Source organism: Equus asinus, chromosome 12 (genome assembly GCF_041296235.1).
Source record: "Equus asinus isolate D_3611 breed Donkey chromosome 12, EquAss-T2T_v2, whole genome shotgun sequence".
NCBI lineage: Eukaryota > Metazoa > Chordata > Mammalia > Perissodactyla > Equidae > Equus > Equus asinus.
Genome location: NC_091801.1, coordinates 22,948,259 through 22,964,061, shown reverse-complemented (window position 1 = coordinate 22,964,061; position 15,803 = coordinate 22,948,259). Strand labels below are relative to the sequence as shown.

Here is a 15,803-nt window from a genome sequence, read left to right as displayed (position 1 = left end):
TGGCTTTTTGCCTGAGCTCCAGACTCCATAAATCCAATGGTCTACTTGACACGTTCACCTGAGTGTCTACTAGGTATCACAAACTTAAAAGGACTAGAAGCTTCCTGATTCTGCACCTCCCCAAACCTGTTCCTCTGCCAGTCTTCCTGGTCAGTAACTAGACTCATCCTCTCCTCAGCAGGCCTCACTAAAACCCAGGAGTCCCCTGGAGTCCTCTCTTTCTCTAACCCTTCCATCTCATCCATCAGCGAGTCCTTTAAGCTCCGCCCTCTGCCCACTTCCTCACCTCCACAGCCATGACCAGCGTCTGAGCCACTGCATCTCGAGTACACTTGCAACAGCCTCCTTTGTTCTTGTTTCTACTTTTGCCCCCTAATCAATTCTCCAGCCAGCAACCAAAGCAATCTTTATAAAAAACAAACAGACAGTCACGCCCATGCCTAACCCTCCACCGGCTTCCCACAGCCTGGAGAATATAACCTGTGAGGCCATGGCCTCACTTGTCCCACTTCACCCTCCCTTGCATGCCCTTCTTTCTGTCCCTGAGCTTATCATGCCACGATTGTCTCCCGGCATCACGGCCTTTGCCTCTGTTGTTACCTCTGCCTGGACAGCTCCTTCCACAACCTTGTCACCCCTAGAGAGGCCTCTCCTGATCACCTTATCTAAAACATTGTCTGCTGTGCGCTCTCCATCACGTTACCTGCAGCCAAAAATCTTACTGCGATGCTCTTTATTCCATCACCTTCTTTCTTTATGGCAAACACTATTACATAAGATGATCTCATATAGTTAACACTTTATAATATTCTTTAAATATATATTTATTTATAAAGATATATATTTATATTACATTTATATTATTATTACATTTGTTTATATTATAAATATACATTTATTTATAAAGACGCTCAGGGCTTTACTCAAATGTTACCATGTTGGTGAGGCCTCTCCCTGCCACCCCATCCAACATCTCACTCCCTCACCCGTCCTGTGGCTGCACTCTGCTTTGCCTTTGTTCTCCTGAGCACTCATCACTACAAGCGTGTATATTTTACTTCTTTGTCTCACGTGTTGTCTTCGCCACTACAATGAAAATTCCACATTTTGTAAATGGCTGCATCTGCAGCGCCTAGAACAGAGCCTGGCATACAGTGGCTTTCCATCAAACAATTTTTGAGGAAGTAACTTTACAATACCTTCCACTGTAATATAAGATCCACAAGGACAGAGACCTCTAGAGTGCTCATCAGGATAATCCCGGGGCCTAAAACACTATGTGGCACATGGGGGGTTTACGCAGCCATCAATGAATGTGGAAAAGCTTCATGAAATGAGGAGCCGGAAGATGGAGGAAGGCAGATAAGAAAGGAGATGGTGGGAGTGGGAGACGGGGAGAAGGTAGCTGGTAAGAAATAAGTCAGTCGAATGAAACTATAGAGAAAACAAAGTACATTCCACTTTATATTTTTAAAAAGTCTTTCCAAAGCATACTTGCAACCTCTAGTTATAAAGCTGAGGTTCTTAAAGCACTGAGAAGCCTAAAGTGAAAACTACGTAACGGGTCTAACTGGACTGAGACGTGAGGGTGATGGGAAACCAATGAGAAAAGCATCATTTCTTATTTTCTTTTTGAAACTAGAGAGAAGGTATATGGAGGGGGAGCAGAAAAATGTTACTGAGTTCACCAGTACACAATAGCAATAATTAATTTTCTTATTTAAAACAGTATTTCTTGCTTGAGTTTATGCATATGCATGAAAAATTGATTCTGTTTATAAGTTAGAAAGGAAAAAGAAAACGCAAATTGTGGGAGGTGAAAAATCCAATTACACAGAACACAAGGACATCACAAACAGTTTCCTAAGTAGAAGGAGTTTAGAATACCTGTGCCTTCCCGTATCTTGCCCGTGGACTCTGCGGGTATTTGCGAACTAGTTCTTCAAATGCATTCACTGCTTCCTCAATTTTTCCCTGTTAGGAAGAGGCATTCACATAAATACAACAAATTCGAATATATAACGTTATTTAACATGGTTGTTTAATATTCACCAAGTAATTTTGTCAAAATTTCCTGGACTCCATTCTGAATTTAAAGACAGTTTTAACTAAGATTTTTAAAAAATTAACTGTATTATGCCAAATATAAAACTAGAAATGAACATAAATATACTTTAGTTTTTAAAAGACAGAACCTGACAAATGGTATAGTATGAGACTTTGTTATAGAAACTGTATTTTCCCTCTATATGTACAGTTCCTTCACGCATTCTTAAAGAAAATATTCAGGTTTTAAGTTGGGGAAAAATACTGCTGGCAGCCAGAATGTCTTGGGGTCTGCAGTGAGAAGTCTGAAGTTAAAACAGTAGGGAATAAACACGCAGGATGAGAGGGCCACCTGGCCACGGTACCCGTCACCCTCTGAACCTCAGAGTTGATTTGACTAATCTAGTTGATGGGAGCCTCACTGCCTCTGTGTCATGTGACTCCTCGCAAAGCTCACATGGGCTCTTGAGAAGATGGGCCGAGTACCTTTGATAGGTCTTTGACCTCCACTGCATGAAAAGAAATGGAGGACACACAACAGGTAAGCTTGGTGAGGGTCTTGGCATGTGGGTGAGGAAACCTCTCCTCACCTCACTCCATCCAACGCCATTCCACAGGGTGAAACAAATGCCTCCTGATTTCTATGGATGGCGGCAGGTCAAGGATATTGGGAAGAATGGGATAGAGACAGATTTTCTGAGTTGAACTTTCCCAGACACTTCAGCTCCCCATAAACTGGTAAATCCCTTCCTTCTACATGTAAATGCAAGCTCGCTGTGGTTTATATGTTTTGACCTTCACTGAGTGAGTTTTCATACAACAAAGTTTACCTCACAAATGTGGCCGTGCAAAGCAAACAGTACAGCAGTACCCAACTGTTATTTACACCTACTTCTGAAAGACTTGACTAAACAGAGAGGAGTCAGGCAGTATCCATATGAAAGTTCCTTGTAATCATTCCTATAGGTGCCCTCTCACATGCTCATAAGTGGTGCTGAGGGGCTGGTGGAAGATATATGCAGCATGCAGTGGTTACGAGTGCAGGCTCTGGAGCCATGGACTGGTCAGAGTCTGGGCTCCGCCACTTGGGAGGTGTAGGACTTCTGGAAAGTTACTTAGGACTCTGCCTTAGGTGTCTTATCTATAAAATGCGGATAATGAGGGTACTTGATTACCTTATGGGGTTGCTGTGAAGGTTAAATCTGGTAATATACATACAGTGCTTGTAGACACAGAAAGCACAGAAAGCATCGAACAATGTTAGCTATTATTGTTATTATTATTACTGCGGCGTGTGCATGGGATGTGTGTGCCAGCACAAGATAAGGGCACCCGTCCCAGATAAGTCTCTTATCCGACAGACAGGCAGTTTAATGCAAAAAGAACGGGCACTTGAATCGTGCCAGGAACACATTCTCTAAGTTATATTTATTGTCAGAAATAACTATATTGCTATTTAAAACATGCTGTCCCTCTCATAATGTTAAGATTTTAAAGACTTTATTGTTTTAGAACAGTTTTAGGTTCACAGAAAAATTGAGAGGAAAGTATAGTGATTTCCCATACTCCTACTCCCACAGACGCACAGCCTCTCCTATAATCAACATCCTGCACCCTGGTGGTACATTTGTTATAACTGATGAACCTCCACTGACACATCGTTATCACCCAAAGTCTGTAGTTTATCTGAGAGTTCACTCTTGGTGGTGTACATTCCATGGGTTTTGACAGATGTGTACTGACTGCACCACTGACTGTTATAATATCATACAGAGTAGTTTCACTGCCCTAAAAATCCTCTGTACTATGCCTAGTCATCTCTCCCCGAACCCTACACTCCTTGGCAACCACTGATCTTTTCACTGTCTCCATAGTTTTGCTTTTTCCAGAATGTCATACAGTTGGAATCATATAGTAAGTAGCCTTTTCAGATTGGCTTCTTTTCAGGTAATATGCACTTAAGGTTCCTCCATGTCTTTTCATGGCTTGAGAGCTCATTTCTTTATGGTCCTGAATAACATTTCATTGTCTAGATGAATTAGTTTATTATCCACTCACCTACTGAAGGACACCTTGGTTGCTTCCAAGTTTTGGCAATTATGAATAAAGCTACTATAAACATTCATGCGCAGGTTTTTGTGTGCACATGAATTTTTAACTCCTTTGGGTAAATACCACGGAGCAGGATTTCTGGATTGTATTGTAAGTGTATGTTTAGTTTTATAAGAAACCACCAAACTATCTTCCAAAGTGGCTGGACTATTTTGCCTTCCCACCACCAATGTGTGAGTTCCTGTTGCTCTATATCCTTGTCAGCATTTGGTGTTATCAGTGATCCAGATTTTGGCCATTCAAACAGGTATACAGTGGCACCTCATTGTTGTTTTAATCGCATTTCCCTGATAACAAATGATGTGAGCATCTTTTCATATGCTTATGTGCCAACTGTATATCTTCTTTGGTGAGGTTGCTGTTAAGGTCTTTGACTCATTTTTTAATCAAGTTGCTTGCTTTCTTATTGTTGAATTTTAAGAGTTCTTTGTATACTTTGGATAACAGTTTGTTTTTAAAACCACTATTATATTTCTCCTGCTAAGGATTTTAAGGGATGAAGATTTCATGTTAAATATTCTTCTGTGTGACTTTCTTCTAACTACTCTGTTTTAGTTTCCTGTGGCTGCCGTAACAACTCAACACAAACTTGGTGGCTTAAAGCCAGTGAAATGAATTCTTTCACTGTTCTGGAGATCAGAAGTCCACAGTCAGTTGCACTGGGCTGAAACCAAGGTGTCGGCAGGGCTGCCTTTCCTCTGCAGGCTTTAGGGGAGGATCTCTTCCTTGGCTCTTCCAGCTTCTGATGGCTATTAGCATTCCTTGGCTTGTGGCTGCATCACTCTAATCTCTGCCTCCAACTTCACCTCACCTTCCCCCCTGTGTGTATGTTTCTTCTCTTCTGTCTGTATAAAATCTCCATCTGCCTCTTTCTCACAAGGACACATTTGGGGCCTATGATGGTTAATTTTTGTGTCAAACTCAACTGGGTTACGGGATGCCCAGATGGTTGTTAAAACATTATTTCTAGGTATGTCCCTGAGGATGTCTCCAGAAGAGAGTAGCATTTGAATCAGGAGACCAAATAAACAAGATCATCCTCAACATTGTGAGGGGGCATCATCCAATCCAGAGAGGCCCTGAATAGGACAAAAAGGAGGAGGAAAGGAAAACATGCTCTCTTTGCTTGAGTTGAAACATCCATCTTCTCCTGCCCCCAGACATCAGCACTCCTGGTTCTCAGACTTCCAGACTCAGACAGAGACTTACACCATTGGCCCCAATTCTCAGGTCTGCAGACTCAAACTGAATGACACCACCAGCTTTTCCGGTTCCCCAGCTTGCAGATAGCAGAATGTGGGACTTTTTGGCTTCTATAACCATGTGAGTGAATTACTATAATAAATGTCTTCTAAATATCCTATTTGTTCTGTTTCTCTGGAAAACCTGACTATTACAGGGCCTACCAGGATAATCCAGGAAACTATGTCCTGCATAAGATCCTTCTCTTAATCACATCTGCAAAAGCTCTTTTCCCAAATAAGGTAAAGTTAACAGGTCCCGGGATTAGAACATGGATATCTTCTGGGGAAGCCATTTTCTAGCCTACCAGAGTCTGCCTTCTGCCCCCAATGATTCACATCTGTCTCACATGCAAAATACATTCACCCATTCTAACATTCCCCAAAGTCTGGACACATTACATCATCAGCTCAAGTTTAAAATCTCATCTAAATCTCATCAGCTCCAAAGTGGCAAATCTCATCACCTAATTCAATTCCTCTAAATCACCAGTGGATTAGACTCTGGTTATAATCCATTCTGGGGTAAAATTCCTCTCCCTCTATGGACTTGTAAAACTAGAAAACAAGTTATCTGCTTCTAAAACACAATGGTGAAATAAGCATAGGATAACATTCATAGACATCTCTATTCCAAAAGGGAGAAAATGGAAGGAAGAAAGGAGTCACTGATTCCAAGCAATTTCAAAATGAACGCAGGCAAATTCCATTAGGTTTTAAGGTCTGTGCCCCGAGGCTCTGCCCTCTGGGTCACAGGCTCTGGCTATTGTGTCCTTGTCTCTGGATTCTGGGTCCAAGGCTCTGTGCTTGGAACTGTCTTTCTGTCAAAAGGATAGTGCGGGTTTTCAGTTGATTAGTTTTATCCGCCTGTGTTCTGCCTGTAGAATTTTGGGAGTCTGTCAGCCTTCTTTCAGTTTGTCCTCTGTCTCTTTCAGTCCAAGGTGGCAGTAATTCTGCTGGTGTAATATTCTCAAAAACTTTGTGGGCCTCTCGTGTGTATCACAGGGATTCACACCATTAGACGAGAGTCATGTCCACAGACCCTTCCAGGATAATCTCATCTCTATTCCTGGCTTCTGATGAGATGGTTGAATGGAACCAAGAGTCACATAATCTTTTCAGGAAAAGGATGTCCAGCCCGGTCCTTGGCCTCTTTCCAAAGCACACTTCCCTAACAGTGAATTTCCTAATTTTAGCATCTTTTGCAAACCCAAATAATCATGTTCTGGTCTTTTTTTTCCCTTTACCATTCCTTCCTTATCTCTTTCCCCTCATATTTTACTATAAGCAGCAAAAAGAAACCAGGACACACTTTCATCAAATTGCTTGGAAATCTCCCTGCTGAATATCCAAGTTCATCACTTACAAGTTTTTTTTCCACACGACTGTAAGATACAATTCAGGTAAGTTTTCTGATACTTGCAACAAGGACTGCCTTTCCTCCAGTCTTTAGTAACATGTTCTTCCTTCTGGGCCCTTGCCAGAAGTGCCTTTAATGTCTATATCTCTATCAACATTCCATTCATAATGACATACGCATTCTCTAAGATGACAGAAGCTTTCTCTACTGTGCTGCTCACTCCCCCTGAGTCCTCACCAGAAGCAGACTTAATGTCCATGTTTCTACCAACAGTCTGCTTAAGGCAATCCAGGCTTTTGCTACCATGCACCTCAAAATTCTTCCAGCCTCTACTCCTTACCCAATTCCAAAGTCTTTTCTGAATTTTTCCATATTTGCTAGAGCAGCACCCCACTGCCCAGTACCAAAATCTGCGTTAGTTTCCTATGACTGCTGTAACAAATTACCACAAACTCGGTGGCTTAAACCAACAGAAATCTAGTCTTTCACAGCTCTGGAGAACAAAGTCCGAAATCAGTTTCACCGGGCTGAAATCAAGACGTCAGCAGAGCTGTGCTACCTCCAGTGGCTCTAGGGGCGAATCCTGTTTCTTGCCTCCTGACAGCATTTTTTGACTTGTGGATGCATCACTTCAATCTCCAATTCTATACACACACATTGCCTTCTCCTCTCGCGTGTGCTTTCTCCTATTTTGTCTGTATCAAATTTCCCTTTGTCTCACTCTTCCAAGGAAACACGTTTTTCCATTTAGGGCCCAACTGGATAACCGAGGACAGTCTCACCGTCTCAAGATCTTTAACTTAATCATATCTGCAAAGACCCTTTCTCCAAATACCATAACATTTACAGGCATTAGGACATGGATATTTGGGGGGGGGGGTGGGGGGAGGGACCATTTTCAGCCTACCACATGCCTTATGCAACTTAAATTGTAAATGTTGAGGCTATTTTTGTGAAAATTATGCTAAATGCACCATTACCAGATTTAAAACACAGGAATAGCAGAGTTCATAACAAAATGCCTAAAGTATTTTGTTCCTGCTTGAGACTCCCTACTTAGTTGGCCATCAAGGCTATCAACATCAGGAATATTTTGGCTCCGTCTTAGGCATCCTTTGGATCCCCTTAAGACAGAGGCTGTGTGTCCTTCCTAAGGGACTGTCAGCCCTGTTCTCCCCTCAGCTGTCTGGCAAAGTGAATGTGTTTGCCTTTAGTCTGGAAGAATTTCCCCTTCCCAGGTTATTACTAGAGAATATAGTCCCTAACACCATTGTGCAATTCTTATTAAAAAACCTCAACTGCAAGATACAACGCTGGTGAAGAATTGCCTGAAAATCACCTGTTCTTCCACGTAGCTTATATTTTATTCTAGGACCAAGACAGTTCACTGGACAGACATGGACTTGGGCCCACTGCTTTGGCATGAGGCCAGTGGCTGCACTGAAGGACATTAGGACACAGCCCTGCAGAGGTATTGCAGAATCTGTTGGTGTGACATGAGGGAGGAGGTTCCGCAGTCCATCAGAGTACCCTTTATGAAGACCTACAGTGGGACGTTTCTCTCTGGACTTGGTGCAGAACAGCTATTCTGATGGACACTATTCATCCTACAGTGACACGCTGCTCCCCTGGTGCTGCCTACAGGTTACTTCATGCCTAGCTCCGTTCAGAGTCTGCGTGGTGTGAACCTTCCTGTGCCGACATTACTCTGGCTTTATTAAATTTTCCTTCCTCTCTTTTTTTCACTTATAATAAAATAATAATAAATGATTCCAACAAATAAATGAACATTTCAGTATAAAATTTCAAATCCTTTTTCTGAGGGTAAGAAGGAGTTTTAAATGATAAACATTATTTTTTAAAAATAATGATTGAAATGTGATCTGATCTATATATTTTTGAAGGAAAAATAAAGCAGCCTCAGACTTTCACATAGCATAGTACTTGAAGCTAGGATGTGAACCGAGTCTGCACCTCCTCTGCCAAAGGTGTGCCTCAGCATGGGCCTCAGCTACTCCAGTGCATCCGCTGCATCACTTGAAAATGCCAGCTATAAAAAAACCCTAAAAGACTTAATTATGCTGACGATTCCAGGAATAATTCACATCCCTGTTGTTTCAGAAGCAAGAATTGCCTTTGTGGCCACTTCTTCCTCCATTATTTACCCTGTTATAGATTCAGGGTGCTCCTTGAGGAAAGCATCATAATTTCTCCAAATAAGCAAGAATCAGAGAATACCCCATGGATTGTTCCAGTACTTTTATGTCCCACTAACTTATGTGCCCCTTGATAACTGAGCCCTTCTTTACTATTCATTATAAAATTACATAAAAATTCTATTGTAAAGCTGTTCATTTGTTCTTTATCCCAAAAGTCGCCTGTGAAATAGGCATCCCATACTTTCATATATGGCATTTAGTACTGAGAAAGTAGAGAAGGCCAAACAGGTGATAGAAAAAGAAATCTTGGCTTCGTCTCTATTAAGAAATGCAAATTTCCTACATTAGTAGATGGCTTCATTTTATAGAGCTAAACAAGGCAGACTCAGAAATCATTCCATATGGTTAATTTAGTGAACAACGACTTTGCTGCAATATTCTTTGGGGTTATTACATTTTTATTGGCTGGTAAAGAGCATAAGCCAACTTCGGCTTGGGAACCTGGTCTAATGATAGTTACAGAAGCCTTCATGCTCGCTGGGACATTTCCAATAAATGTGTGGGAAGCACACTCCTGTCCCACTTCAGTTCCTAACGTGGGTGTTCTTACTGTTTTTGCTGATTTACTTACAGTCCCCTCGTCCCTTTCTTTGCAGCCAATGTCTACTGAAAAAAAGCGTCTTACAGGAAAACTAATGAGCACTACACCAAGTATAAATTCAAGGACAGAGTAGAGAAGAAGAAATTTCCAGGAAAAACAAATAGACGACTGAGTGACGATGTCATTAAATACAGTATCATAAGTATTTGGCCTGAAAATTAGAGGGATATGACTGAATTAAGAGAACAAATAACTTCAATTTAGTGTCAATTCACTGTTTTCAAAAACTGTAATATCTAGAAACAAATGACAATATTACTAATGACAAAGCAAAACATAAAACAGTTACTCTGAAAAATGGAGGTGCATGAGGTTAACCCAAGTGAGAAGAATGTTAAACCTAACATCATTTCACCTAACATTAAATATTCTAAGAGTATTGGACTAACTTGTGTTTTCTTTTTGCATCGAGGTGCTATAAAATTAAAACCTCCATTTGCATGGTACTTAACAGTGTTGATGTTTTTTTTAAAAGTCTCATTTGATCTCTAGAAAAACCAAGAAGGAAGCAGGAAGAGTACTTATTAGCCTAATTTTTTCTTTTTTCTTTTTTGTTTTTGAGGAAGATCAGCCCTGAGCTAACTGCTGCCAATCCTCCTCTTTTTGCTGAGGAAGCCTGGCCCTGAGCTAACATCCGTGCCCATCTTCCTCTACTTTACATGTGGGACACCTACCACAGCATGGCTTGCCAAGCGGTGCCATGTCCGCACCCGGGATCCGAACCAGCGAACCCCGGGCGGCCGAAGCAGAACGTGTGTATTTAACCGCCGCACCACTGGGACGGCCCTATTTCTCTCATTTTTTAAATAAGAATACTGAGGCTCAGACTGGCCAAGTGATTTGTCCAAAGCCACACGACTAGAATGTGATGGAAGTGGGCTGACTCCCAAGTCAGCTGGCCTGAAGGTAACTTCTGTTTCCATTTGGCCATTACAGCTGCAATTCTTTTCATTTGATTCATTTCTCGTGGAATGCTGATGTGCCTGGGGAAAAATCCACTCCATTCAAAGGTTGTTTCTCTCACATTTTTTTTTTCAACAAATCAAGAGTAACGCCTGAGTTTAATTAACAACTAAACCATTGCACATTTTCTGCGCAAAACAAAAATATCAACCTACCCTTTTACGGAGTTTTTCTGCAGCATCAAGTTCAGCTTTAATAGTCTTATCAAATTTATTTAATAGTTTAGGCTTCTTTTTCTTAACTGAAAGAAAAAAGAGGTTTTTATTTTTTTATTGAGAAACAGCTATTAAGAATAGTCATTTATGAGTAGTGAGAAACCTAGCGTTGGTCCCAAACCTGTAACTACAGGAGCCAGCACACTCCCAGCTCACCTTCCGACCTCCTTACCCACATCCACTATGACACAGTCAGTAACTGCCAAGCCACAGGGAGACAGTGCAGCCCTCACTTATCCCCAAAAGTGTTCTTGGGAAACTGGATGGATGCTGGTATCCTGAAACTCTCAGAGATACTGGCCCAGTTTCTGGAGTGAAAATGGTAGGTACGATTCTAAACTCTTACGATCAACTTCTCGGCTAAGTCCAAAAGACTGCTTAAAATAGTTTTTGCATATATCTACAATGTTTCTAATCAGATGAAGATAAAAATGGGAAGCTACTCTCAAAAAAGTCAAGTAAACAGAATTTCTTAGCATAGCACTCAAGCCTCTTCCTTTGAATCCTGGACCTGCCATTCCAGCTGTATTCCATACTTTAGCCAAACTGGATTTCCCCATGTTCCCCAATAAGCTTTGTGCCATTTCTGATGCTACTTTCTCCAAACAAAATGGCCTATTCCTTATCTTTGTCAGTTGAAAATATGCCCATCCTTCAACAACTAGCTCAAAACCACACTCCTTATAAAGTCTCCCCACATATCACTCACTCAAGTGCTCCGTTTTCCCTCTTCCTCTTCCCTCCCAACCCCCCACCTGAACTGAAGTCCACAGCACCCTGCATATTTCTCTTTTATGGTTTAGTCCTTCTTCCATATGACTTTTACCATAATCTTTTGTGCACTTATTTTAGTCCCTTTCCAAACCATAAGCTCCTGCAGAGTGGCAGCATGTCTTAGACGCCAACTGACTTGATTCATGCTTACTTAGCATGAAGTCACAGGCAGCAGGTGAGAGGGCGGGTCCTGCTGGTAGACACCCAGCGAAGCCCGTGGAGTGGATGGATATCAAGTGCTCCCTGGAAGCCCAGAGTAAATAACCCCATCTGAGGACTCAGGAGAGCGACAAGGGCAGGCCCCGGAAGGCTAAGTCAGATGTTCCTGATAGAGAAGAGGACTGGTGGTGGACAGGGGGAGGAGTAGGGGGGACAAGAGAAATGAGCACAGTCAGGAGAGAACTTTCTCAATGTTCTGACATTAAACCTACACATTCAGTTACTTTTGCTCTATCCTGTCATGAGCGAAGGAAGAGGGTCTCTCCTTCCCAAGGTTACCCCCCTCCACACGCACACCTGCCCTTTGCCTTCTGCCTCTCCTCTGAACGTCTCCTCATTCTCTCTCTGGCTTTTAGCCCCTATTGGCATTTAATACAGCTGACATCTCTGTGTCTTAAAGCTGATCAACCAACCAACTAAGACCAATCAACTAAGACCAACCTCAGCCTGCCCTCCTCCACTTGCCATCCTCTCTTCCCCTCCCCTCAGCCTGGCTCTCTCTCGACCCACAGAGCCCTGCCTCCCTCACCCCACATATGGGCTAAAGCAAGTGTTCTGGAAGGAAGGGGAGCTCAGTGGTTAAGAGTCACGGCAAGGTCTAAGTCCCAGCTCTGTCATGTCCAGGATCTGTGACCAAAGCTGGTACTAAACTTTTCTGACTCCCACTTCCCTAATCTGTTAAACGAATGTACTGTTTTTGAGAACTAAATTGATATCGTATGTGGGCAAACAGCACAGTGCCTGGCATATACTAACTGGTCTGTACCTGAGAGCTAATAATGCCTACGGCCTCCTCTGCAGGGCCTTTTCTTCCCATCCTCCCTGCCCCCTTTGCAGCAGCTGACACAGCTCACTCCTCCCTGAAATGCTCCTCTCCTTGACTTCCGCATGGCCATCTTTCCTGGTTTTCCTCCTTATTCTCTGGCCTCTCCATTTCCTCCCCATCTCCTTTGTGGCTCCTGTCCTCTGCTGATCCCTGGGATGTTGTGCTCCTTAGTGCCAGTCTTCAGCCCTCTAAAGAGCTTTAACTGTTAATTTTCCAACTGAGCTACAAATTAACTAGTTAATTTTCTATGTGTTACAAAAATCATAAATCTAAAGTGCCTACAATTTATGTCACAGATACCTCAAGCTCAGTAGATAAGATACGGAATTCACTATTGCTCACAGATCTATTCTTTCTCATATTTACCCTATTTTAGAAGATGGAGCCATACTCATCTGGTTGTGCAAATCACAAACTTCGTTGGAAAAGGCCAGTAAAACAGGGCAAAGAAAGAACATGTGGAATTATGCAAATGAAGACCGAGCAGAATCGCTACTATTTTTTTAGCGCTCACTCTGTGCCAGTCTCCTTCTAGTCTCTCAACCTCCTGGATACAGGGAATTTAACCTCACAGATGTGGTGATGAGGTTCCAAAAAGGTCAGTCTCTTGACAAGTCCCCTCTCTTGTCCACACAGGAGGAAGGGGGCACTTATTTCCCACTCATACGGTTTCCAAAAGGAGTGAGGTTTCCTAGAAACCCTTAGCCTCTTGCCTCTCCCCACAGGGGAGGTGGTGTGACTTCTCTGATTACTGAGTTAGGGGAAGGGACAAGGTGCTGTAGCTCACTTGCACTCCTTTTCTTCCTCCGAGGAGCATGCATCCTGCGCTGAGCTGATCACTCATCCTACAGGGAGGGGTTGCACTTGGGAGACCCAGGGCTGTTCCCCGCCACCTAGCGTGGGTGGGAATATCTAATTCTGGAGTTCAGAATTAAGACACCTATTCTTCCTGCTCATCCAAGCCTCACCCTTCAATTCAGCTCTATCAGTAAGCACGTGGGTCCTTTAATCACCTTTCCTTTATTTCATTCCTTGTGCCTCTTTGTTAATTGCTATGCTCCTTTATTTGTTTATTCCACCTTCCTCTTCTCCCCTCTCCAAACCCTCAGGCCCTCTTTGCTTGAAAGAAATAAATGTCTAAAGCAGAGAGTGAAAAAAATTGTAATGGGCATTTTCAACTGTGTGTCATCACGTGTTAGCAGACATGCTGAGGATACGGAAAATGAATTGACATTTGACTGAGTTGTTGATTTACAGTGGTGGGAGCTAGTGTCTTGTCATCTCAGCACTGACTTATGCCTCTCAATTGCTCATTTTGATTTTGGGGAAGTGTCTGTCAGCAGATTGCCAGTGGGACCAGGCAAGCCTGCAGTGTCCTGAGTAGAGGGTTTTACTGCTGGCATCATCAGTTTCCGCAAACATGTCTCCCATGTTATACAGTTAAAGTTAACATGAGATTTATTTAGAAGAAAAAGAAACTATTGGCAGTTCAAGATGTCCACAATAGTCAACAGTAAAATAATGTTGGTTAAACAGCCATACTGTATGTGTCTTAGTGTCAAAATATTTCAATATCATCATGAAAAAGAGACAAAATATTTAAAATCTCATAGCATCCATTACCAAGAAATTACTTGGTTCCATCTTTCACATATCTTCTATTTAATAGCTCCCAACTATTGCTGCTCTCTTTGAAATTCAAGTTTTGGTCTATCATGCCTATTTTTATTTTTAAGTGTAGAAAAAATGTAAAGCAATTTTCCCAATTGTTAGAAAAACAGATCTCTTCCTTCCTGTTCTGGGAGGCACATTGCCTAGCTGCAGAAACAGTGGGCTAATGACTGGACCAGGTTGAATGCTCTCAGGCTCCTTTGGGCCTCAGTTTTTTCAACTACACATGAGTGACATAGGCTGGTTCTCTTAAGGTCTCTTTGAACTCGAGAATCCTGTGCTTCTAATTTTCAGTTGACTTAAATCATGTTAATAATCTTTCAAGGCAAACCTAGAAGGTACTGGAATGAATTCTGAATTTTGTTGAATATGGATTTTTAATAATGGTTTAGGAGGAAGCTGCCTATGCTATATTAAACTTTGTATATATTTTGTAATCACTGCCATTACAAGTATTTTACCCTTTGCCAAAACCACAAAGAAGGAAGAAAAGCGACCAGGTATATTTCAAACCCTTAGTTCTCTTGCTATGCCACGGTTGAAACATTAAGAGCAAATAAAATGGGAAAAAAGGAAAATAAAAGAATAATTAATGGCATAAGCACTAATGATGCACACTTAGATTATATAAAAATAAATGTTGACTCTCTTTCATTTCCACTTAGTCCATCGAAGATGTGTTTATATTGTGCCTTATGGGGAAAAGTTGGACACCAATACAAATAGACACAAAATTTTTGCATCACTCTATGCTCTAGACCCATTCCATTGACAAGTGACAAAAACGGCAGTGTCTGCCACAAGGTAGGAAGGAAAGCACCAATCTCCTAATCAGTCTCCCCACTTCCCGTCTGTCCCCATGCTCTAGACTGTCCTGAGGCTCTTTCTGAAACACCATCTGTCCATGTCTCCCACTGCTTAAAATACACCCATGGATCCCCCCGGCATACAAAATAAAAACTAAATTCCTTAGAATGCCATCCTATCAATCTTGCTCCTAGTTATCTACCCAACAGAAATGAAAACAGACAACCACACAAAGATTTGTATGTGCATATTCACTATAGCACTGATCACAACAGCCAAAAAGTAGAAAAAACCCTAACGCCCATCACCTGGTGAATGGACCCACAATTTGTGGTACAGCAATACAATGGAGCACTACTCAGCCATAGTACGAAGAATGCAACAACACAGATACCTCTCAAATGCATTATGTTAAGTGAAAGAGGCCAAATTCAAAAGGCTACTGACTGGATGGTTCCCTTTATGTGGCATTTTGGAAAAAGAAAAACTGTAGGGAAAGGAAACAGATAAGTGGTTCCAGAGGATGGGGAAGGGAAAGGGGTTGACTACAAAGGGTACAGGAGAATTTTGGGGTTACAAAGTTCTATATATTTATTGTGGTGAATAAACTGTATCTAGATGTCTTTGCATACGTCAAAAGTAACAACTGCACACTACAAAAGGTGAATTTCATCATATGTAAATTATGCTTCAATATCTGAATTAACAAAGTCATAAGGAAGAGAGAAACCACATGATTCTCAGTGAAG

General features: G+C 41.9%; 1 protein-coding gene across 21 annotated transcripts in view; it reads right to left on the bottom strand.

The window, feature by feature from the left end:
- Window positions 1-15,803, bottom strand: part of ASPH (aspartate beta-hydroxylase) — a 208,407-nt gene that overhangs the window by 64,881 nt on the left and 127,723 nt on the right. For all 21 annotated transcript variants that reach the window (XM_070481184.1, XM_070481187.1, XM_070481185.1 and 18 more), the window contains 2 exons: window positions 10,698-10,783; window positions 1,888-1,974 (listed from right to left, as the gene is read on the bottom strand). In XM_070481184.1, the coding sequence (XP_070337285.1) occupies window positions 1,888-1,974; window positions 10,698-10,783 (173 nt within the window). The remainder of the gene's footprint in view (window positions 1-1,887; window positions 1,975-10,697; window positions 10,784-15,803) is intronic.